Raw genomic sequence first — 26,946 nt, forward strand, 5'->3', positions numbered from 1 at the left:
GCCCAGGGTCATACAACTAGGAAACATCTGAGGCAAGATATTAATCCTAAATCTGTATCCTTCTCAAGAGATATCAAATTCACAAATGACTATAATTCAGTGTAAGATAAGAGAAATACCTAAAGACTTATACTGACTCCAGGATATAGAAGGGTAAAGTAGTGAGTGATTATTTCTCTCTGGGGACACTCTGATCGTCTGCATAGATGAGGTACTATCTGATGAATTTGGATAAGAATGATTTGTACTTTGCTTTTTGTCTTCCCAAAATATCAATAATTTCCCCATTATAATACGCTGCCTCCCATCCCATTAACATGTGTTTCTTAATGTTTACTTGTTCATGACACACTTGTCACTCTGCCAAGACCTTGGAACACCTTGGGATAAATATTTCTTCTTTTCTTGCCAACATAAAGTCATCCTTCAGGTTAAGCACTTGTTCATTCTCTTTTTTTATCTCTTTCTATCTGATATACAACCACATGAAAATTCATGTACTCTGTCAAAAATGAATAAGACAGAAATCATCCATCCCCTTTCCTTTACAGTCCCTGGAGAATATTTCTTCACCTAAAGGAAGATAGAAAAGAAAGGCCAGGACATGAGGCAGTGTTTCATTGTACAGCATACCATGTCCCAGTTGCCAGTCCTGTCCCAAAGCTGTCATTGATGTTTTGTCTCATATGTGTATAGATAGTCTTCAAATTTCGTTTTTGAATAAAACAACTCATCTGACAGTCCTTTAGAGGGAGTCTAATGGAAAAAGGTATATCCATGCCTGGGATTGGGCTGGTTGGGGTAGGGGGCATGTATTTTAAGGAAAAATGATTCCACAAAACCCCAAATTTGCCATACATGTGTATTGAAGAGAGCAAAAAATACACTTTTATATATTTAACATATACTTAAAATTAAAATAAAAAATTACTTTATGGAAGAATTAGCCTGATTAATTTAAAAAGAATTTTCCTTGTTCATCAAAATGAAAATTAATTTAAAAAACTTTTTGTTTTTTAATTTAATGTGGTATGATACAGTGACAAAAGGCCTAGAGATAAAACTAGAGCACCTGGGTGAGATTTAGATTCTGCCATTTTATTCCCTGCGAGACTTTCTTTAAATCACTTCCACTGTTAGAGTCTCAATACATTCAACAGTAAAGTGAAAGATTGACTTAGATAAACTCTGAGCTCTATTCTGGCTCTAAATCAATTATTCTTTGATCTTATTATTGGAAGTTACCCCTGGAGATATATGAGTCTAGAGATCCTTGCATTCCTGTTGACTTTAGTAATGATGATGGCATAGATGGTGATAAAGGTGGTGAGGATCATATGAGATAAAGGCGGTACCTGGGCTTGGCCAACTTGAAAGTACTTAGGTGCCTTTCTATGATGAAGAAGACTGAAATGGCAATGATGATAGCAGGAAAGGATCCAGAACTGCTCATTACCTAGTCCCCACCCGACTAGTCAGCTACAGTTTTATTTTTGAAAGCTTTTTATTTTCAAAACATATACATAGATAATTTTCAACATTCATCTTTGCAAAACCTTGTGTTCCAAATTTTTTCACTTTTCTTTTCCCCCTACCCCTTCCCATAGATGGCAAGAAATGCAATATATATTAAACATGTACAATCAGCTACAATTCTAGACACTCAACACAAAGTTTATGGTTTAGAGCCTTAGGGAAGGAATGAGACCTGTCTCTATACTTACCCTCCCCCATGAAAGACTAAACTAGAAGAAAAGTTGAGAGATTGTATCAAACTTAAGTGCATTCTATCAGTAAGGAGATAAGAGGATGGTTCAGGTGATTTCTCTGGATTCCTATTTTGTCAGGAATAAGAAAGGAGTTCTGATTTGGGATATGGAGACAAGGGACTTCAAAGAGGTTAGGGAAGCAAAGGGAAAGAGCTGAGGATGCAGTATTGGGTTTTGCCAAAAGAAACAGTTGTCAATAATGGAAGAGTGTGAGCAATCCATATAAGGGGAAATAGAAAGCTACTAATTCAATAGCCAGGAGAGCTAGAAAGAATGGTTCATTTTAAGTAACTCATTTTCCCACCTGCTGGTTGGAGTAAAGTTGACCTCATCAAATGTAGTTTCAAAGGCTTAGTGGGTAAAGTGCTGAATTTAAGATCAAGAAGACGTGAGGTTGCATTCTGTCTTAATCATTGTGTGAATTTAGTTAAATAATTGACTTTTCTCAGTTTCAGTGTCCTCATCTGTGAAATGGGCATAATGGTTCTTACCTTATAGAGTTGTTGTGAGTATCATATGAGATCACGGAGGTAGAGTGCTTTCAACTTTAACTCACTATATAAATGGTGGGAAGATGATGAGGTGAAATCATTGTAGAGGAACCATGCAACATGGTCAGCTTCCTCTTTCTGTTCAGGACTCTGTGATTGAGAGATGGCCTTTCCTTCAGCATTCCCCATTCAGAAGAGGGGCAGCTGACCAGCTTGACCATTTTCCTCTAATCCACATACAACAATGAGAATCCTATAATCTTAATCACAGAATTGTCTTTTTGCACATTTTCCAATCATTTTTATCTCACAAGTACTACCTCTTGTTTTGATTACTGGGCATCTCTCTTGGAATCTTTGGATATTTCTTTCTTGTTTCTTCCTGGTATCATTCTTCTTTCTTCCAAGTCTCTCATCTTCTTAGTCTTTGGCTTTTCTGGTGAGAATTGCTTTTTTATCATTCATTTTCTCTAGAACTGGTCATCCCTCTAGTTATAGGGATTTTTTTGTTTTGTTGGTGATTCCATTTTCTTCAGGAAACAATGATGATTTACAACAAATTTAACATTAAATTTAATTATAAATTAAATAACCCCCAAACTTACAACTTTTCCCTTTACCTAACTCACATTGGAAAAAAGGGAAGATTATTCATTTAATACAAAATCTCAATATAAATACTAATTAAAAAGTCATTCTAGTAGAGCAGTCTGAGTGCTGTCCTGTGGACAGAATAGAGTTATAGGCCCCTTTGGGGCCAGGGCTTATGCTGTGATCATGTAACAAAGGACTAGGAAACTGTGGCCAGCATTTGAAGGCTACATCTAAGATACCTTCATTTCTCCCTGAAACATTTCTCTCCACTCTCCACTGGCTTCACAGCATCATATGATCCCAGAATGCTGGGGTTCCAAAGGGCCCCAGTGACCATCCTGACCAATTCATATGCAAAAGAAATCCCTACTCTAGTACACCTGACTGGTGATCACCCAGTCTGCTTCCAATTTCATTTTTTGAGATATGATACTTTTAGGTGAAAGCTGAATCTTTTAGTGCTGGATTTGTTGATTTTGGATTAAAGGGACTTGGGTTTAACTATAGATTCTGACACTGACATTGGAGAGTTAGAAATTGAGTGTCTAAAATTGTAATTGACTAATGGTATGGGGATAAAGAGACATGGTCCATGATAGATGTCATAGACAATCATGTGTAATAAAAAGTAAAGTCCAGCTTAGCTCCAAGGTATCTAAGAAAACCATAAAAAAAGAGCTATAATTCATTCATCAACAATGTAATACTAAAAAGTGAATTTGATGAGGATGAATAAACTTTGTAGCAACTACTTTACAGATGAGTTCACTCTCTTCAGGGGCCTAGAGTGAGGGATGAGTATGTTCCAGATTTTGGTGTGGGGGAAAATGTTTATCCTTCTTATCTTGATATAAATTTTTTCAATGAATCCATCCATCTAGCTGATGTTAATTTATTAAACAATACTGTGGTATTAAAATTTGAAAATAAAACTAATATAAAGCAGATATTATTACTAGAGATTGGTATTGAGGAGAAAACACTGAAATAGGTTCTCAAGCGAACAGCATTAGAAAAAGATACTTGGAATCCCTTAGTAGTACCTCTAGAACATAAGGAGAGTTGGGATGAGGATCCCCACATCCTCACTCTGGGTTACATGATGATAAAGGATTGCTTTATCTTATAATTTGTGTATATTTTCCTTAACTTCACATACATATCTGAATGAATCCATCCCCTGTCCTTTACCCAATGAATTATTGATTAGAATAAAGAATGAAAAAAAAAAAGAAGCTTTGTTTTCTTTTAATTAAAACATTTTATTTTCAAAACTTACACATGGATAATCTTTCAACAATGATCCTTGTAAAACTTTGTGTTACAGATTTTCCCCTTCCTCCCACCCCCTACCCTAGATGACAAGTAATTTAATATGTTAAACAGGTTTAAAATATGTTAAATCCAATATATGGATATATATTTATACAATTATCATGCTGCACAAGAAAAATCAGATCAAAAAGGAAAAAAATGAAAAAAAAAGACAAAATGCAAGCAAACAACAACAAAAAGGGTGAAAATGCTATGCTATGATTCACACTCAATTACCACAGTCCTCTCTCTGGGTGTAGACGGTTCTCATCATACAAGACCATTGGAACTGATCTCAATCATCTCATTGTTGAAAAGAGCCACATCTATCAAAAATAATCTTCATATAGTCCTCTTATTGCCATGTACAATGACCTTCTGGTTCTGTTCATTTCACTCAGCATCAGTTCATGTAAGTCTCTCCAGACCTTTCCGAAATCATCCTGCTGATTGTTTCTTATAGAGCAATAACATTCCATAACATTCATATACCATAATTTATTCTGCAACTGTTGTACATCTAACTCAGTTTCTAGAAACTCTTTTAAGAATCTTTGTAAAATCAACTAATAGGCTAACCAAGTCTGACAGTGTATACCCTATTCCACAGCCAAAGACCTTCATTTCTACAAGGCAAAGAAGACATATTTTCTCATTTTTTTGCTGCTAAGTTCAGTCATTAATGAATTGTCTTACAGTATTTTTTACTGAAGCTAAAATATAATTTTGAGCTAGGACCCTTGAGTAAATAGATCTGAGGAAAAGGGAGAAGACCAATAGAGGTCCAGAAAGCATGCGAAAATACCCAGAAAGGTTGTAGAGAAGTGAAGTTAGAGGACCTGGGGGTTGGTCCTGGGTATTGAAATTGTTCTTAAGGTGATGAAGAGTCCCTAGAAAGACAATGGTAGATGTTAAAATACAACAACTTTTCTGAGATTCAGAAGATTGTAACCAGTGAGAGGGACAGCCCAGTGCCAGAGAGAGAGCTTCAGAATGGGACAGTGTTGAATATGTCTGTGCTCTGAGTCAAAGAGCGAGGGCTAGTGTAAATAGGGAAAAGGAAGTAGGGATAGCTCAAACCACCCTAACTTTGAATCATCTAACAGAAAGAGCTAGATCCTCCTGAATCCCCCTACCAGGCTCTGTCTCTTGAGTCTTTCTGCTTCCAGCAGAAGATTGTTCCCCTATCTGATTAATCTCTCTCCTTTTCATCTTGGATTGAGCCTTGGCCTTTCCCTGGTGACTCAGAGTCAGAGGCACCTGTGTTGAGGCACATTTGTCTTCAGGGATGGGTGTTTTGATTTCTATACAGATACCTTCTGTGTCTCCTTCAATCTGAAGGAAAGGGACCTTACCCAGCCTTTCAGCCCTACCACCAACAATCACTACTTGGGCATCAAGGCATTATTCAGAGGAGTTTGTGGGACCATTAACAAGAAGGGAACCTTGAATGAAGTTGTAAAGGGAAAAAATAGAATAAGAGGCAGTTTTAATTAGAAAAAACTTTATTTTTGCTTGGGATACATGAGAAAGAGAAGGATGCTTTATTTCTGAGAGGCTGAGATAAAATGAAGTGATTAACCTTACTTCTCTCCATCCCCTAAGAAATCTGAAAAGTTCAAATCAAGATGGAGAGAGGCTAAGGAATGAGGAGGAAAGAGAGTAGAGTCAGTTAATTGCTTCTTCTGTTTCTCTTAGGTCAGGGCTTCAGATCAGCAGCAGCCCCCAGAGCTCCCACAGCAACCTCCAGAGCTTCCACAGCAGCCTCCAGATTGTTGGCTGTGCCCACTGCCACTGTCACAGCAGTCAGACCTCTGGTGTCTGCGTCTGTGGGATCTCCTGTGATGGGAAAAGAGGCAACAGCCACCCCCAGAGCCAGAGCTGCAGCATCCCCCAGAGCTAGACCCACAGCATCCCCCAGAGCTGCAGCATCCTCCAGAGCTAGAGCCACAACAGGAGGACACTGGAGGAGGGCATGGAGCCTGGGGAGGGCACTTGGGAGGACACTTGGGTGGACACTTGGGTGGGCACTTTGGTGTCTGACACTTGGGAGGACACTTAGGGGGACACTTAGGGGCCTGGCACTGCTGCTGGCTTTGTTGGCAGGACATCTTGGTGGGAGTTCAGTAAATCTGAAAGACAATAGAGGATTTTTTTTCCCAAATGGATGAAATCAAACCTTAAAAGCTTTCTTCACTTGAAAATGATTACTAAAATGATGGTGAATTTTATCTAAAAGACATCAGTATCCAGAAAGAAAAGGCTTAACAAAATCAATCCTGTATTAAAATGCATTTGAGATGGACTTGAAGGAACACGCATTTTATAACAATTGAGGAGATTATTCACAATTTCCTCCTCTCTGTCTCTCTGCCTCTATCTCTCCCTCTGTCTCTACATTCTGAGAATTGCAAAACTAGGCAACTATATAGTCTTAAAGGTTAAATAGTATTATGTGTGTCCTATGGAAAAGAGCATGGCTTCCTTCTACATTCTGAGATCATTGCTCTTCCTCCTCTTCACCCCCACAGAGAAACCAGACCCTTTTCTGATTGATTTCTGGGGACATCCCAATAGAATCTCTACCCAGGCCAAAGATTCTATTTTTAAACAGGCATTATATTTCTCACTCACTTTAACTCTTTCCTCCTCCTCAGTCCCTCTATCCATTTTTTTCATCCCAAATGTAACTCCTCTTCCCAATTCGATCTCTCTTTGCTCTTCTTTTCCTTTTCTCTACTCCAGTAACCTACCCAAACTCTCCCCCAGGCCCTCATTCAGACACTCACCCTGATTCAGACCTGGACAGGAGCTTTCTGCTGAAGAACCGGAGTGGATGAGGAGCTAGAGGCAGGGACACCTTTTTATAGGACATCTCAGGCTGATCTGATGGCACAACCTCCAGCTCTGTAGGAGGAAGAGTGTCTTTCCCAACTCCGGGCATGTGTCAGACAATTCCTGACATTCTCTAAATTCCCATACACTTATTTCTTTCTGTGCATAGATCATTGAGTTGTCGAAAGATGTTAAAAGACATTTCACTTAATTGACTTATTTTAAAGATGAAGATACTGTGATTCTGAGAGGCAAATGACTTATACAAAGTCATAGAAGTGCTAAGTGAATTAGCAAGGGTTTAAACCATGGTTTCCCCCAAATTTAGTCCCCGTTCTTTTCATCAGACCATCATGCTAAAACATAACTGAGGAAACTGCTGGAGCAAGAGGGAATCCAGATGGTGATTTCAGTTGGATCAATTCTTAGAAAAGATTGGGAGCTCTCAGTTCAAATAACTATTTAGGAAAACACAATGAAATCTGGTCGTTGCATAAAAGCTCAAGTCACTTCAGTCACTGAGGCTTTGTCTTTTTCTAGACATTTCCACGTGGCCTTGTGCCCTACTGTCCTGTATAAGATGTAATAAAGGACAATAGAAAGAGCTCTTCAGTTGTAGTTATATCACCTAAATTCAAATCCTTGCTTGGCCTCTTATTATGTGTATACAGCAAGTTGCTTCAACTTCCAGGCTTTGGATTCCTCTTCTCTATGAGGGGAAAAAAAAGAATATATGACCCTTGAGATCTTTAATATTTAAAGTTATAATCTGATGTTTTTTCCTCTGGACGGTTTCTCTTTGTCTTTAACTTTCCCGAGGCTTATTTGGTTCCACTCATATACAAAATCGCCCCTCAACAAAAATCTTCAAACATGTTCCCCAATCTCTCACCCATGTTTAAGAAACTCCTCCAAATCCCACCCTTCTTTTTAAAAAGGGAAACTAAAAATTGGGAATACATGGCCACTCAACCATTCATTTATTCATCAACTGATGTATTCATTTACCAATTTCATTTATTCAGAATTTATTGATAATAAAATTCTCTGCTAAAAGCTTTTGATGAGAAAAAAAAAGATGAATGAGATGCACTCCCTATTCTCAGTAATATTACTCTAATAGTAGTTAAAAATTTGTCTTGCTCGTTAAGATTTGCTAAGTGTTTTACATTTATTATCTCATCTGATCATCAGTACATTCCTGGCAGTTGGGAGTATACTTTTTCTTATTATATAGCTGAGGAAACTGAGTTTGGGAGAGGCTAAGGGACTTGTCCAGAGTCATACAGCCAAAAAGATTCTGGAGCCAGATTTCAACTTAGAATCTGTATTCTAATCAAGGGATAGCAAATTCACCATTGTAATTCTGTGTAATATAAGATAAATATCATGACTCCATGCTAAGAATGTCAGAGCAGTGAGAGATTATTTTTATCTGGGATCCCCAGGAGCATTTACATGTATAAGGTTCTGGTTGATGGAGACAGGAAGAGAAGGATTTGTACATTACTTTTAGAGTCATGTATTATCTGTTTTTGCCTGCCTCAGTATCATCTTTATGCCCTAGCTACATCAACATCCTCTAAGCACTGTGATCATCTTTTTCCATCATTAACATGTTGCCTTCTATTTCATAGACAAATATTTCTGAATTTTTTTTTAGATTATTACATGCCTATGACCCTGCCAGACCTCTGAATACCTTGGTATAGATAGAGCTTCCTCATCTCTCAACATGAAGTCATCCTCCAGATCAATGACATGTTCATTCTCTAACTCTGTTTCTTTCTTTCTCTCCCTATCTCTGTCTGTATATCTGTCTCTGAGACAAAACCACATAAAAGGTCACATTTCCAATAAAAGATAAACAGGACAGATAATATCCATCCTCTTTCCTCTACATTCTCCAAAGAATATCCCTCCACATAAAAGACAGTGGAAAAGGAAGCTTGGAATAAGAGGCACTGATTCACTTTGGGACATACCAACATATTTCACTTGCATGTTTTGCCTCGAACTATTCACTGAATTTTCATCCATGTTGTGTATCGATGGTTCTCAAATAGGGGTTTTGAATAAAAAAAAATTATCTGACAGCCCCATGGACAAAGACTGAGCTGGTAATTTTCAGAAGGTTGGTTTGAGTAGGAGTACAGAGATTTTAAAGAAAACTGGTCCAGAAAAATCTAAATTTGCTATGCTAACCATAATAAAAAGATTTTTTTAAATTACAAAATTGTCTTCACCCCATCTAAAAAAATTTATAGTATGATGCCTTGAAAAAGAGATTTTTTTTATTCACCACAAGTAGGATCCATTTTAAAGAGTTCTCTCTCTCTCTCTGTCTCTCTCTGTCTCTCTCTGTCTCTCTCTCTCTCTCTCTGTCTCTCTCTGTCTTTCTGTCTCTGTCTCTCTCTTTCTCTCTCTGTCTCTCTGTGTCTCTGTCTCTCTGTCTCTCCTCTCTCTGTCTCTCTCTCTGTGTGTGTGTCTCTGTCTCTCTCTCTCTGTCTCTCTGTCTCTCTCTCTCTGTCTCTCTCTCTCTCTCTCTGTATGTTGCTTCATACTGAGATAAAAGCCTGGGGGACAAAGTCGAGGGATCTGTGTTAGTTCTGGCTCTGCTCTTTATTTCTTGTGAGGCTTTGTTTAAATCATTTTCATGCTCAGAATCTCCATATATTTTTCTATAAAATGAGGAGACTAGATTAGGTGACAACTCCCTTCTGGATACAAATCCATCCTACTTTGGTCTTATTATTTGAAGTGAGTTACTCCTGAGGATATTTCTGTATAAAGATCCTGTCTTCCTGCTTTCTTAATTAATGATGATGATACTGATGAAGTTGATGATGGCAAAGTTCATGGTGATCAGATGAGATAAAGTATGTCACTGGTTTTCATAAAGCACCAAGGTACTTTCTATGATGAAGAAGATAGCAATGACAATGATGGTAACAGGAAAGGATCTAGTCCTGTTTGTCACCCAGTCCCCACCTCATTTAGTCAACTATAATTGTAGACACTCAATATTAAGTCCATGACTTAGAACTAAAGGGAAGTCTTAAGCATCACTGTAGTTTTCTTTCTCCATGATAGACTAGACCTGGGAGGAGGGTTCAATGATTCCATTAACAGATATTTAGTGCATTGTGTTGATTTGGAGGCAAGAGGATGATCCAGGGTGTTTTCTCTTGTTCCTTGTGATGTCAGGAATGAGGAAGAAGTCCATTCAGTTCTTAATTGAGGATAGGAAAAAAAAGGTTCTTCACAAAGACTAGCAGATCCAGAATGGAAGAGCCTCGGGAGGAGGTATTGGGCTCTATCAATAGAAACACTTGTCAATAATAGGAGAATTTGAGAAAATCATGTAGGAAGAAGTAGAAATCTTCTGATTCTGTAGTCTGGGTAGCTAGGAAGAGTTGTTCACTTTAATTAACCCCTTTCCCCCCTTTATTAGAAGTAATGGAGTAGACCCCTTAAAATGTACTCTAGGAGGGATAGTAGATAGAGCATTGAACTTGGAGTCAGGAAGACCTGATGTTTCATCCTATCTCATTCAATGTATAACTTTGGGTAAGCCACTGATTTTTCTCAACCTCAATGTTCTCATCTGTGAAATAAGGATAATGGCTCTTACCTCACAGAGTTATTGTAAAGATCATCTGAGATCATGGAAGTAGAATGCTTTCAACCTTATCTCACTATAGAAATGCTAGGAAGATGATTATGTAAGATCAGAAAGGGCCAGCTTTCCCTTTCTGTGCAGGCCTCTGTGGTTGGGAGAAGGCTTTTCCTTCAACATGTCCATTGAGAAGAGAGCCAGCTGGTCAACCAACCCATCTTTCCTCAAACCTGTAAGTTCAGAGGAGACACAAGAGTAAAAATCCTTTGGCTTTACCCCCAGAATTGTTCTCCAGCACACTTTCTGAATGATTTGTGTTCTTACTGCAGTATCTGACAGTCTCTGCCTCTTTCCTTGTCTGTTGGGGAGCTCTCTGTTTAGAAGATGGGATCTTTAGATTCCTTTATATTTTCTCTTTCTGGTCTCACTCTCCTCCTTCATCTATCTCCCCATCTTTCTACTCTTAGTCTTTCTGGTGAGTGTTGTTTCCTTAATCTTTTCTTGTACATTTTCTTTTGAACTGTTCACCCCTTTAGTTATGGGGATGTTCTTTTGCTGGTGGCTCAATTTCCTCAAAGAATCTTTGTTACTTATTTTAAATAGATTTAATTCAAAATTTTAAATTAAAGAAAAAATTTTCAAAGTACTATCTTTCTCATTTACATAAAATCCTTGCATAAAAGAAAGTTGATCATTAATCATCCATTATAAAACCTGAATTAAATCAGAACCAAGAGAACACTGTACACAGTAACAAGATTATGTGATGATTAGCTGTGATGTTCTTGGCTTTTTTCAACAATAAGGTGATTCAAGGCAATTTCAATGGATTTATGATGGAAAGTGCCATTCACATCCAGACAGTTTTTCACCTTTTTCGTTATTTGTTTGCTAATTTCCCCCAATTTATTGTGTTTTCCCCCCTTTGATCTGATTTTATTTGTGCAGCATGACAAATGTGGAAATATGTTTGGAAGAACTGCACAAGTTTAGCCTGTATCAGATTGCTTGCTATCTTGGGGAGAGGAAGGGAATGGAGAGGGAGAAAATTTTGGAACACAGAGTTTTATAAAGATACATGTTGAAAACTGTCTTTGTATTATTTGAAAAATTTAGATACTATTAAAATAAAAAATCAAAAATATTATACTGAGAAAAAAATTGAATTTAAATGTTTAAAAAGCCTAAAAAACAAAATCTGTGAGTTAAAGAATTAATGTGTCATTTAGTAAAGCAATCTCAGTGGTGTCACATGTAGAAAAGGGATTTTGCCTGAGACAGTAAAAGGGGTGGCCTCTGGGAAAACTTCCAACACCTTCACTATGAAAGCAGCCATTTGTGGCCAGTATTGAGGCTGTGAGCATATGGCAAAGAACTAGGAAGATAGGAAGTCTCAGTGGCCAGGATTTGATAGCTACAATGAAGTTGACTCCACTTTCCACTGGAGTGTTTCCCTTTTACTGGAAAGGACTTTTTGCAATAGCTTTAAAGCATCATGGGATCATAGAATATTAGAGTTCAAAAGGACCCCATTGACAATTCTGGCACTTCATGCACTAAACAATCCCCAGCATTGACTAGCATGGCTAGTGATCTTACAATTCCATCTTTTAGGCTGGAATACTTTTGGATGAAAGATTATAATCTTAGGCAATTGCATTTATGCTGATTTTTGTCTTCCAGTTATCTGGGTTTAAATATGGATCCTGACATGATTTTGCTGTATTCCTGGGTAAGTCATCTTATCTCTCCAGGTTTCAATTTCCCAATCTGTCAAATGGGCATGGAAATATTTATTCTACATATTTTACAAAATTTTAGAAAGGAAATGATTTTGAAAAAGCTAAACCTCTATAGAAATGTGAGTGATTGTTAGTTGTTTTCCCATTAGACAGTGAGGTGGCACAATGAATGGAGCCCAGGATTTAGAATTTAAAAGTTTTGAGTTCAAATCCTGCCTCAGATACTTACTAGCATTTTCACCTTGGAAAGGTCATTTAAACTCTCTCAGTTGCAGTTTCCTCTTCTGTAAATTGAAGTTTATAACATCACCTACCACATAGGGTTGATATGAGGATCAAATAAAATGACATATATAAAGTAATTTTCAAATCATAAAGTTTGTTTAAATTCTAGTTACTACTACTACAATTATTTAAGATACTTATTACAGTGCCTGGTACAGAGGAGATGCTCGATAAAGGCCTACTGATTGGTTCTTACTCATAAAATTCAAATACATAAGGAAAATAAAAAAATCATCAATCATTATGAAATATTAGTTTATCTTATGATAATCAAGTACATATGAATATTAAATTATAATTGTTACAATGTATTTGGATTGGACATTGAAAGTCCAGTTCTAATAAGTATGCACAGAAGACTTTAAAAAATAAGCATTTATTAACTATCTACTATATACCAGGAACTGTGCTGAGCACCTTACAGATGTGATAATATTTGACACTCACAACAGTTCTGGGAGGTAGATGCCATTATTATCCCCATTTTATCACTGAAGAAACACAAGCAGATATAAGTTAAGTGACTTGCCTGGGTCATCTTTTCAGTTGGTTTTTCCACTTGGAAAAAAAGGAGCTTTTTGAGCAAATATTATACTATAAACTGACAAAGTTTACAAAGGAGATAACCAGATAATTCATCCTTCTTTCCTGCCAACCTAGATTTAATTGTAAAGAGAAGGGATATTGAAAGTCTATGAGTGAGGGAAGAGGCTACTTTATCTGGGATACCAATATGTGACTTTTAAACATGCATATCTATTCTTATCTCTTTTCTTTACAATTGTTTTTTAGCCCAGATCCAAGATGAAGGAATATCATACTTGGCTATAATCTTATGAGTTTCAAAAGATTAGGAGAGCAAGCCACCAAGTTCTAGGAGACATAATGAATCGCAGATTTTGGTAGGCAGTCAAGCCCAGTCCTGCTTAATTCAGCTTGTTGGGGTATCCAAAAAAGCCATAAGCAATTCATTCATCAATTGTGCTACTCCACGAAGCGAATTTGGTGAAGGTGAATACTTTGTAGCAACTACTTTAAGATTGAATCCACTCTATTCAGCATCCCAAGTTTTACAGGGAAGAGTAGGGCTCCAGATGTCAGGATTGGGGAAAATATTTATACTTCTCTTCTTGCTGGTTCTTGTTTATTCATTTCAGTCTTGTATGACTCTTCTGAACACCAGGTTTGGGGATTTCTTGGCAAAGATATGAGTGGTTTGCTATTTCCTTCTAAAACTTATTTTGTAGATGAGGAAATTGAGGCAAATAGTGTTATTGACTCGTCTAAGCCAGAAGTATCTGAGGCCAGATGTAAGCTCATAAAAATGAGTCTTCCTGACTCCAGTTCTGGCACACTATGTATTGTGTAACCTAGCTCCTTCTAACTCCATCTAGCTGCTGTATTTTCTCATTAAATCTTTTAGTAAAAGTTAATTGATGTTAATTTATTAAATAATACTGTGATAACAATCATTAAAAAGTATCAATGAAAAATGGGAGATAACAGTTAACTAGAAATTAATTTTGAAAAGCACACACTGAAATAGAATCCCTTAGAGGTTCCTCTAGAACACAAGAGGGGAGATGTAACTTTGCTCTACTGGACTTGACTTGTCAAGGTGAAAATTGGGATGAGGATTCTAGGCTCTTCAGTATGGGCTACCTAATAATAAAGAATGAATTTAAATTTTGGTATATTTTGTTTGACATTTTATAATATCCAAATGAATTCATTCCCTATGCCCTATTTAATGAACTATCCCTTAAAACAAAGAATAAAAAAGACAAATTAGAAGAAACTTCACAAATTCAGCCGACAGGCCAACTCAGTCTGATAATATATGTCCTATTCCACAGCCAAAGTCCTCCAAATTTACAAAGAGAAGAAGTGTATTTTCTCATTTCTTTGTTGCCAAATTCCATTCATTAATTAATAACCCTCCAACACAGTTTCTGCAACTGAAATGTAGCTTTGAGCTAGGATCCTGGGATAAGAATTGAGGGAGAAGGAAAAGGCCATTAGAGGTCCACAAAACACATTACTACCCCTAAAGGAAGTCAATTTGTGGAGTCAGAACACAGGACTTGGGTTTGGTCCTGGAGTCTGGAATTAGAGGAACTCCATTAAGTGGAAGAGGGGACCTAGAAGGACCAGGTCAGACTTTGGAATCACTATAACTTTTCTGAGATTTTGAGATGGTAACCAATGAAAGAGGGACAATTCAGTGTCAGACAGAGAGCTTTTCTGAAAACTGAGAATGGGAGATAATACTGAATATGCCTGTGCTCTGGATCAAATAGCCAGCCAGGAAAAGTACAGAGAGGAAAAGCTAAGGAGGGGTAGATCATGGATATTTTAGACATTCTAACCTTGAATGATTTAATATTAAGTGCTGGATCCTCTGAATCCTTCTTCAGGACTCTGTCCCATGAGACTTTCTGCTTTAAGAAGATGCTTCTCCTACAAATTAACTGCTTTCTTTTTCACCTTGGCCTTTCCCCAAGAACTCAGAACCAGAAGCACCTGTGCCTTAGCACAGTCCTTTCAGGTAAGACTAGTTGTCATAATTAAATACTTATTACATTGACACTCTATGGTCACTTGTGTCTGACTGAAGTGAACCTAACCCAGCCTCCCAATCCTAACACTAACTATTACTACATGGATGGTCCCTGAAAATATTAATCAAAGAAGTTAACAAGAAGGCATCACTGAAAGAAGTTATAATGGGAAATAATAGATTGTAAGAGGCAGTTGCGACCAGAAAAATAAACTTTATTGTTGCTTAGGATAAATGAGGAAGAGAAGGATGGTTTGCATTGGGGTGGAGATGGGGGTGGGGAATTGAGATAAAATGAAATGATAGACTTTGTCTCTATCACCTAAATATATATGTGAACAGTCCAAAACTATGGAGAGAAGCAGGAAGCTAAGAAATGAGGAGAAAAGGCAGTGGAAGCAACCAATTGACTCTTCAGCTCTTCTTGGGTCAGAACAAATTAACAGCAGTCCCCAGAGCTCCCACAGCAGCCTCCAGAGCTCCCACAGCAACCTCCAGAGCTTCCACAGCAGCCTCCAGACTGCTGGCTGCGCCCACTGCCACTGTCACAGCAGTCAGACCTCTGGTGTCTACGTCTGTGGGATCTCCTGTGATGGGAAAAGAGGCAGCAGCCACCCCCAGAGCCAGAGCTGCAACATCCCCCAGAGCTAGACCCACAGCATCCCCCAGAGCTGCAGCATCCTCCAGAGCTAGAGCCACAGCAGGAAGACACTGGAGGAGGGCACGGAGCCTGGGGAGGGCACTTGGGGGGACACTTAGGAGGACACTTGGGTGGGCACTTTGGTGTCTGACACTTGGGTGGACATTTAGGGGGACACTTAGGTGCCTGGCACTGCTGCTGGCTTTGCTGGCAGGACATCTTGGTGGGAGTTCAGTAAACCTGAAAGACAATAAAATGTTTTTTTTTTTTCAGATGGAATTGATCCATAAAAGCTTTCTCCACTGGAATTGATCACCAATTTGATAGTGAATTTTGCCTAGAAGACTTCAACATCCAAAAAAAAACTTTACAAAATCATTTCTGTCTTAAAATGCATTTAGATTAAAATTTGGGTTGAGGGAACATTCATTTTTCATCAGTTCAAGAGATTATCAACAGTTTCTCTCCTCTGTCTCTCCCTGTTTATCTCTTTCTCTTTGCCTCTCTGTGCCTGCAGACAGGCATACTTATATACTTTCTGAAAATTTCAAAATCAGGAAAATTATATAGAATCTTAAAAGTTAAATAGTATTGTTAATGTCTCATGAAAGGGAGGGAATGAATTCCCTCAACATCTTGATGAAACCTTTTGAATTCCAGTTCATTCAAGTTTCCAGAAACTTAAATCATTACTCTTCCTTCCTACCACCCTCACACAGATTCTAGACTCTTTTCTGGTTGTTTTCTGAGGGCATCCAACCTAGTTCTCTAGACAAAATCTAAAGTACAAGCATCTCTTCTTCATCAGCTCTTATATTTCTCATTCACTTTAACTCTTTTCTCCTCTTCAGCCATTCTATCCATCTTCCTCCATCCCCAGATTTCCTCTCCTCTAATTCCTCTCTCCCTTTGCTCTTTTTCTTCCTTCTCCTTGAACACCCTGCTCCAATCCTCTCTGTGGATTCGGTGTAGATACTCACCTTGATCCCCGACACGGACAGGAATTCTCTGCTGAAGAACCAGAGTGGATGAGGATCTAGAGGCAAGGACACCTTTTATAGGGCAGCCTAGGATGATCTGTGGGCATAAGTCTCAACTCTCTAGAAGGAAGTGTGTCTTTCCCAATTCTTGACATGTGTCAGACAATTCCTGACATTCTCTAAACTCACAGACACTGACATGTGCTAGTACATGGATCATCGAGTTGTTGAGTGATATTGGGAGGCATCTCATGTAATTGACTCATTTTATACATAAAGATATTGAGGTTTTAAAAGTCAGATGTTTCATGTAAAGTGACAGAAATGGTAAATGAATTAGCCTTGGCTTAAATTATGTTCTCCCAATTGAAGTCAACTTCCTTTTCATTGGGACATGCTAAGGCATATCTGAGGCAGTTGTTGGGACAAAGGGGAATCTAGATGGTTGCAGTTGGGCACATTCATTGTAAAGATTAGGATCTCTCAGATTAAATAGCAGATAAGGACAGAGCCTTGAAGTTTAGTCATTGGGTAAAAGCTCTGGCACCTTTGGTCACTGAGGATCTGTTCATTTTTAGACATTTCCATGTGACCTCATGCCATATTCTGTATGAGATGTATAAGGCAGTGGAAAATTCATCAACTTCACTTGGAGTTACCATGACCAAATTTCAAATCTTTACTTAGCCACTTAATATCTATGTGATAGGGCAAATTATTTCAACTGCCAGGCTTTGGACCCCTCATCTTTAAAAGGAGAACATTGAAATATATGACCTTTGAGATCTTTCATCTTTATACCTATAATTCCTTGTTTCCTGGGATCATTTTACCTTACCCTTAACTTCATCTAAACTTATTTCTATGGGATATTCATCTTTTAAGTCCACTTTTACACACAATCACTTTTTAAGAGTACCCTCAACATGCTCCCCTCCCAAGTCTAAGAAATAGTCTTCCCTAAATTCCCACAATCTTCTTTTAAGTGGACAACACAAAGCTTGGGAGTAAGTGGCAATTCATCCATGCATCCATTCATTCATTTATATAATCATTCATTCATTTATTCTTCCATCCATTCACTTAGTCAGCAATTAGTTGTGAGCAAAATTTTCTCCTAAGAGCCTCTAAGAGTAAAAGGTGAATATGATAAAGTTCCTGTCCTCAACTTTAGTAATATTGATATTAACTTAAATTTATCTTACCCATTGAGGTTTGGTAAGCCCTTTACATTTACTATCTTATTTGACCCTCAGTTCAGTTCTGGGAGGTAGGTGATATGATTTCCCCCATTGTACTGCTGAGGAAACTAAGTTTGAAAAAGTTTAGAATAGTTCTCTAAGGTCACACAGCTAAGAAACTGTTAGAGCAGTATTTCAATCCAGAATCTGTATCTTAATCAAGGTATGCCAAATTAACAAATGATTGTAGTTCAGCATAAAAAAAGGTAAATACTGTAAGAGATATACTGACTCCATATTGTAGATTGACAAAGGAGTGAGAGATTATTTCTATCTGGGATCACCAGGATTATCTACATGGATGAGGCATTATCTGGTGGGAGCAATATGAGAAAGATTTTTTACTCTTAGAATAATGTATTTTCTATTTTTGTCCTCATCATTATCATCTTTATGCCCTAAATCAATGTGATGTAAGCACTGTGATCATCTTTCCCCATTACAACATGTTGCCTCCTATTTCATAAATATTTCTTAATGCTTTTTAGGTTATTATACAACTGTGATCTTATCAAGACTTTGGAACATCATAGGATAAGGTAGGGCTTTCTCTTGTCACAGCATGAAATCATCCTCCAGGTCAATCATTTGTTAATTCTCTCTATCTCTCTAAGTTTTTTGTCTCTCTATCTATCTGTCTCTGAGACAAAGCCACATAAAGGGTCACATTTCCAGTAAAAAGTAAATAAGACAGATAATTTCTATTCTCTTTGCTCTACATGCTCTGAAAAATATCCCTCCACCTAAAAGAAGCCCAGGAGATGAGACACTGATTTACTCTTGGAATATACTAACATGTTCCACTTGCACATTCTGTCTCAAAACTATTCATTGATATTTTTATCCATGTGGTATGTAGATGAGTGCCAAACAGCATTTTTGAATAAAAGAACTGATCTGGAAGCCCCATGGACACAGACTGAAGTGATAATATCCAGAGGATTGGTTTCAAAAATAGTTCAAATTTAGTTTCCTCAGCAGTACAATGGGGAAAATCATATCATCTACCTCCCAGAACTGAACTGAGGGTCAAATAAGAGGAGGGGAGGGCATAGATTTAAAGGAAAATAGTCCAAACCATCTACATTTGCTACTTACACACACTAAACATAATAAAAGAGGGTTTTTTAAAATTACAAAATTGTCTCCATTCTCATATGAAGGAATTCATATGAATGACAGTCAGATTCTTTGAAAAAGGGATTTTCTTGCTCACCAAAATCAGGACCTATTTTAAAGAGGTGTATGGTGTTTGTGTATGTGTATATGTGTATTTACACTTAATGTTTCATTATACTAACACAAAAACCTGGGTTGGGGATCTGGATTAGTCCTGGCTCTGCTCTTTATTGTGAATAATCACAATAATTCCCTGTGAATAATTCCCTGTTTAAATCACTTTCATGCTCAGAATCTCAATATATTCTCTTGTAAACAATGAGAAGATTGTATAAGATGACTGAACTCCCTTCTGATTATAAATCAATCATCCTTTGGTTTTATTATTTGAATTGAGTTACTCCTGAGGATATCTCTATATAAAGATCCTGTATTCCTGTTGGCTTCAGTAATGATGATGATACTGATGAAGTTGATGATGGTAAAGTTTATGATGATCAGATGAGATAAAGTATGTCATGGGTTTTGTAAAAAACTAGAGGTAACATCTATGATGAAGAAGGTGGCAATGGCAAAGATGGAAACAGGAAAGGATCCAATCCTGTTTGTCACCCAGTCCCCACCCCATTTAGTCAACTACAATTTTAGAAACTCAATACTAAGTCCATGACTTGGAAAGGAAGGGAAGTTTTTAAAATCCCTTTACTTTTCCTACTCCATGAGAGATTACAGCTGGGAGGAGATTCAGCAGTTCCATTTGTAGTTAATTAGTGCACTATGTTGATTTGGAGGAAAGAGAATAAGTCAGGTGTTTCTTCAGGTTCCTTGTGATGTCAGGAGTAAGAAAGAAGTTACATATTGAGGATATGAAAAAAAAAAGAGTTTTCATAGAGGCTAGGAGGCCCAAAATGGAAGGGCCTGAGGAGGAGATATTGGGCTCTGCCAATAGAAACACTTTTCAAAAATAGTAAAGTTTGAGAAAATCACATGAGGAAGAAGTAGAAAGCTTTTGATTCTATTGTCTGGATAGCTATGAAGATTTGTTCACTTTAATTAACATTTTTGCCCCTCAACTGGCATCAGTGGGGTTGAACCCATTAAATGTAGTCTAGGAGGCATAGTGGATAGAGTGCTGAACTTGGACTCAGGAAAGCCATTGACTTTTTTCAGACTCAGTGTCCTCATCTGTGAAATGGTTCTTACCTCACAGAGGATCATCTGAGATCATGGAGGTAGAGTGCTTTTAACCTTATCTCACAATAGAAATGTAGGAAGATGATGATGTGAGATCAGGATGGGAAGAGTCATGCACCCTGGCTAGCTCTTCTTTTCTGTACAGGCTTCTGGGGTTGAGAAGGGCGCCTTCCCCTTACATTCCCCATTCAGAAGAGGGATAGTCTGGCCAACCAAACCAATTTTCCCCAGATTGTGGAGTTAAAGGAGATACAAGAGAGAAAATCCTATAGTCTTAATCCCAGAATTGCCTTCCAGCATACATGCTGAATGATTTGTGCTCCATTGTAGATAGGACTACATAGTTCTTACCTCTTCCCTTCTAATCGGGGAGCTTTCTGGTTTAGGAGTTGGAATTTTTAAATTCCTTTATTTTTTGTTTCCTGGTCTCACTCTCCTCTCCATCTATCAAACTTCCTCATCCCCCTTCTTTTGGCTTTTATTTATTTATTCTTGCCTTGTTCATTTTCTCTAGAACCTGTCATTCCTCTACTGATGGACATGTTCTTCTGTTTGTGGCACCATTTCCCTGAGAAAACTGTATTTGGTTCTTGTTTTTAATAGATTCAATTCCAATTTTTAAATTAAACAAAAACATATCAAACTATTATCTTTCCCATTCATATCTCTTACATTAAAGAAAAAAAGAAAGAAAAAGAACGTTGATTATTATTTATCCATTATAAAATCCAAATTAAATACTAAAAAAAAATCCAAACAAACCAAAAAGTTAAGGAGTTAATGTGTAATTCTAGTAAAGCAATCTTAGTGGTGTCTTGTGGAGAGAATGGACTTTGCCCAAGACTGTAGGAGTAGGTGACCTCTCTGATAATTTCCAACACCATCACTATGAAATCAGCCCTTTGTAGTATTGATGCTGTGAACATGGAACAAAGGACTAGGAAGCTGCCTCAATGGCCAGGATTTGAGGGATATAACTAAAATACCTCCATTTTTCATTGAAATATTTCCTTCATTTTGTACTGGCTTTACAGCATCATGGGATAACAAAATGTTAGAGTTTAAAGGAGTCACAGTGACCATCCTGGCAATTCATAGACAAAAAGAATCCCTATTCTAGCATATTGACATGTATTCTGGGGTTGAGTCTCTGCTTACCATTCCTCCTTTTAGAATGGAATGAATATTTTTTGATGAACGCTTAATTTTGGGCTGCTGCATTTGTGCTGATTTTGGATTCCAGATATGTGGATTAAATATAGATCCTGACACAGTTTCTGTTATCTACCTGGATAAGTCATCTTATCTCTCCGGATTTCAATTTCCCAATCTTTCAAATGGGAATGTAAATATTTGTTCTACATATCTTATAAATTTTAGCAAGGAAATGAGTTTTAAAAAGCTAAGCCTTCATGGAAATTTGAGTGATGGTAGGTTGGTTGTCCTTCCAGGAGGCAACTAAGTGGCAGTGAATACTCTGGATTTGGATTTATAACATTTGAGTTCAATACTGCCTCAGATACTTACTAGTTATTTCACCATGGAAAGTGACTTGGGTTCTCTCATTCTCAGCTTCCTCTTCTATAAATTGAATTTATAACAGCATCTAGCCTAAAGGGTTAGTGTGAGGATAAAATGAGATCAAGTATATAAAATAATTTGCAAATCTTAAAGACCGTTTAAATGTTACCTACTACTACTATTATTATAGACCTTTCACACAATTCCTGGTAGAGAGTAGATGTTTAATAAATGCTTATTGATTGATTGTTAATAATAAGTTAAAATGCATGAGGAAAATCAAAACATCAATCATTATGAATTATTAGTTCAATTTATAAAAATCAAATATATGATCATTACATTATAATTATGACAATGGACTGGGATTAGCCATTGAAAATCCAATACTTATAAACATGCACAGAAGGTTTCATTATTTATTTATTAACCACCTATTATATATGGGCATTGTGCTAATCATTTTACTAATATAATGTCATTGAATCCTTACAACTCTGAAAGTTGTGCCATCATTATCCTCATTTTAATCATCGAAGAAACACAAGCAGATAGATATATATTAAATGATTTGCCCAGGTCACAGATCATCTTTTCAGATGGCTTCACCACTTAGGGAAAGGAGTTGTTTGAGTATTTATTATACTACGTCCTGACAATGCTTACAAAGGAGATACTCAGATGACTCATCCTTCTTTCCTGTCAACTCCATATTTAAATGTGAGGGGAAGGAATTTTGCAAGTCTGTGAGTGGGGAAAGAATCTTCTTTATCTGGGACACCAATGTGTGACTTTTAAACATGGGTATCTATGCTTTTTTAAAAATGATGTTATATTTATAAAAAGGAGAATGGTGGGAAGCATAAATGGTATGGGTATCTATTCTTACCTTTTTCTTTACATTTGTTTTTTAGCCCAGATCCAAGATGAAGGAATATCATATTAGGTTGTGACTTCATGAGATTTAAAAGATCAGGCGAGCAAGCCACCAAAGTTCTAGGAGACATAACAAATGACAGATTTTGTAGGCAGTCATGCCCAGTGAAAAGCAAAATTCTGCTTAACTCAGCTTGTCAAGGTATTCAAGAAAGCCATAAAGAAGGGACAGCAATTCATTCCTCAATTGTGATATACCAAGAAATGAATCTGGTGAAGGTCACTACTTTATCAGCAACTACTTTATGGATGAGTCCTTTCTATTCAGGGTCCCAAGTGTTACAGGGATGAGTATGACCCCAGATGTCAGAACTTGAGAATGTTTATACTTCCATCCTTGTTGGTTCTTATTTACTTATTTCAGTCTTGTATGACTCTTCTGGACCCCAGGTTTAGGGATTTCTTGCCAAACATACTGTTTGCTATTTCCTTCTAAAACTCATTTTGCAGATGAGGAAATTGAAGCAAACAGTGTTATTGACTTTTCCAAGGTCACACAGCCAGAAATGTCTGAGACCAGATGTACACTTGTGATGATGAGTCTTCTTGATTCTGGTCTGGATACTCTATATACTGAGTAACCTAGTTGGTCCTAGGCATTTTCTCATTGAATCCTTTAGTAAAAGTATTAATTTATTAAATAGTGCTATGGTAGCAATCATTAAAAAGTATCAATGAAAAATGGGAGATATAGTTACCAGAAATTAATATTAAAAAGAACACACTGAAATGAGGACTCAAATGGCCAGCATTAGAAAAAGATACCCAGAATTCCTTAGAGATCCCCCTAGACCACAATAAGGGAAATGTAACCTTGCTCTGTAGGACTTATCAAGGTGAAAATTGGGATGAGGATCCCTAAACTCTTCATGGGTTACCTAATAATAAATAATTGATTTAGACTTTGATCTATTTTGTTTGACATTTTATGATATCCAAATGAATTCATTCCCTATACCTTAACTAATGAGCTGTCTTTTAAAACAAAGAATAAAAAAAGATAAATTAGAAGTTTCACAAATTCAGCCAACAGGCCACCCGAGTCAGACCATATGTGCCCCATTCCACAGCCTTTCATATCAGCAAAGAAGAGAAGAAGGTTCATTTTCTCATTTCTTTGTTGCCAAACACAGTTATTAATGCATTAACCTTCAGCACAGTTTCTGTAACTGAAATATAACTTTGAGCTTGGAGCCCTGGGATTAGGAAAATTGAGGGAGAAGAAGAAGGCCAGCAGAGGTCCAGAAAACACATGATAATACCCCTAAATGTAGAAGGGTGGTGGAGTCAGAACACAGGACCTGGATTTGATTCTGGCTCTGGAATTGGGGGAACCCATTCATTAAGTGGAAGAGGGGTCCTAGAAGGACTAGGACAGACTTTGGAAACATTATAACTTTTCTGAGATGTTGAGACTGTACCTAATGAAAAAGGGACAATTTAGTGTCAGAGAGCTTTTCTGAAAACTGAGAATGGGAGATAGTATTAGATATGCCGGTGCTCTTTAACAAATAACCAGCCAGGAAAAATATAGAGAGGCAAAAGAAAATAAGGGATAGATCGTGGATATTTTAGACATTCTAACCATGAATGATCTAACATTAAGAGCTAGCTCTTTTGAATCCTTCTCCCAGACTGAGACTTTCGGCTTCAAGTAGAAGGTGCTTTCCCCACCTGATTCCCTCCTTTTCTCTGAGGCTTGAATCTTGACCTTTCCCCAAGAACTCAAAGCCAGAAGCACTTGTGTCTTAGAATGTTTGTTCTTTCAGGGAAGGCTGGTTGTCATAATTAAATAATTTTTATATTGATACTTTTTAGTTCTCTTGTGTCTGACTGAAGTAAACCTTACCCAGCCACCCAGTGCTACCACCAACAATCACTGCTTGGGCACTCCCTGAAAACATTAATCAAAGAAGTCTGTGGCCTCATTAACAAGAAGGCACTCTTGAAAGAAGTTATAATGGAAAATAATAGAGAATAAGAGGCACCTTTGTCCATAAAAATAAACTTTATTGTTGCTTAGGATAAATGAGGAAAAAAAGAATGGTCTGCATTGGAATGGAGGTGGAAGTGGGGAGTTGAGATAAAGTGAAGTGATAGATTTTAAGTGTCTCCATCACCTAAGAATATCTGAACAGTTCAAAACCATGGATAGAAGGCTAAGGGAGGAGAAACGGGAATGGAAGCAATTAGTTGAGTCTTCAGTTCTTCTTGGGTCAGGGTACCAGATTAACAGCAGCCTCCAGAGCTCCCACAGCAACCTCCAGAGCTTCCACAGCAGCCTCCAGACTGCTGGCTGCGCCCACTGCCACTGTCACAGCAGTCAGACCTCTGGTGTCTACGTCTGTGGGATCTCCTGTGATGGGAAAAGAGGCAGCAGCCACCCCCAGAGCCAGAGCTGCAGCATCCCCCAGAGCTGGACCCACAGCATCCCCCAGAGCTGCAGCATCCTCCAGAGCTAGAGCCACAGCAGGAAGACACTGGAGGAGGGCATGGAGCCTGGGGAGGGCACTTGGGAGGACACTTGGGTGGACACTTGGGTGGGCACTTTGGTGTCTGACACTTGGGAGGACACTTAGAGGGACACTTAGGGGCCTGGCACTGCTGCTGGCTTTGCTGGCAGGACATCTTGGTGGGAGTTCAGTAAACCTGAAAGACAATAAAATGTTTTTCTTCACTGGAATTAATCACCCATTTGATGGAGAATCTCATATAGAAGACATCCCCCCCAAAAAAAGCTTAAAAATCATTTCTGTATTAAAATGCATTTAGTTTAGAATTTGAGCTGAAAGAATTTCAATTTCCATTAGTTCAAGAGATTATCAAGTTTTTTTCTTTGTCTCTCCCTGTTTCTGTCTGTCTCTTTTTCCTTCTCTTTCCCTCTCTCTTTGTAATTATGCAGATACATATACTAATATACTTTCTGGGAATTGTAAAACTAGGAAAATTATAAAGAATCTTAAAAGTTAAATAGTATTGTTAATGTCTCATGAAAGGGAGAGAATGAATTCCCTCAACATCTTGATGAAACCTTTTGAATTCCAGTTCATTCAAGTTTCCAGAAACTCAGACTATTGCTCCTCCTTCCCACCACTCTCACACAGATTCTAGTCTGGTCATTTGCTAAGGGCATCCAAACTGGTTCTCTAGATAAAATCTAAAGTACAAGCATCTCTTCTTCATCAGCTCTTATATTTCTCATTCACTTTAACTCTTCCCTCCTATTCAGCCCTTTTATCCATCTTCCTTCATCCCAAATATTGCGTCTCCTCTAATTCCTCTCTCCCTTTGCTCTTTTTCTTCCTTCTCCCTGAGCACCCTGCTCCAATCCTCTCTGTGGATCCTATGCAGACACTCACCTTGATCCCAGACACAAACAGGAACTCTCTGCTGAAGAACCAGAGTGGATGAGGATCTAGAGGCAGGGACACCTTTTATAGGACAGCCTAGGATGATCTGTGGGCAAGAGTCTCAGCTCTCTAGAAGGAAGTGTGTCTTTCCCAATTCTTGGAATGTGTCAGATAATTCCTGACATTCTCTACACTTACATACACTGATATGTGCTAGTACATCGATTACTGAGTTGTTGAGGAATATTGAAAGACAGCTCATTTAGTTGACTCATTTCATGGATGAATACACAGAGCTTTTCAAGAATAAATGCTTTGTATGAAGTCACAGAAGTGGTAAGTGGATTAATCAGGGCTTATATCATGGTCCCCCAAATGAAGTCCACGTTATTAACAGTCCATGCCAGGTCATATCCGCATCAATTGCTGGAGCAAGAGGGGATCCAGATGGTGCTTTCAGTTAGGCTTATTCATTGTAAAGATTCAGAATCTTCAGCCCAAGTAGCACTTTAGCAAAACACTATGAACTCTAGTGATTGGGTAAAAACTCTGAGAGCTGAATTTTGCTCAATTTCTAGTGATTTGTTGTCATGTATGAGATGCAGCATAGGATAATAGAAAGAGCTCTTCAACTGGAATTATAGGACCTAAATTCAAATCCTAATGCTGCCTCTTATTACTTACGTAAGGTAGGGCAAGTAATTTTATCTGCCAGGCTTTGGATTCCTCAACTCTAAAAAGAAGAGATTGAAATAT

General features: G+C 37.8%; 2 protein-coding genes across 2 annotated transcripts in view; both read right to left on the reverse strand.

Moving 5' to 3' along the window:
- The window catches only part of LOC127559025 (late cornified envelope protein 5A-like), a 120,928-nt gene that overhangs the window by 85,289 nt on the left and 8,693 nt on the right, over positions 1–26,946 (reverse strand). The window lies entirely within an intron of this gene.
- Positions 24,830–26,188, reverse strand: LOC127559031 (late cornified envelope protein 2D-like). Its single transcript, XM_051992478.1, has one exon. The coding sequence runs from the start codon at positions 25,466–25,468 to the stop codon at positions 25,070–25,072; it is 399 nt and encodes a 132-aa protein (XP_051848438.1). The 5' UTR covers positions 25,469–26,188; the 3' UTR covers positions 24,830–25,069.

This window comes from Antechinus flavipes, chromosome 4 (assembly GCF_016432865.1).
Source record: "Antechinus flavipes isolate AdamAnt ecotype Samford, QLD, Australia chromosome 4, AdamAnt_v2, whole genome shotgun sequence".
Taxonomy (NCBI): domain Eukaryota; kingdom Metazoa; phylum Chordata; class Mammalia; order Dasyuromorphia; family Dasyuridae; genus Antechinus; species Antechinus flavipes.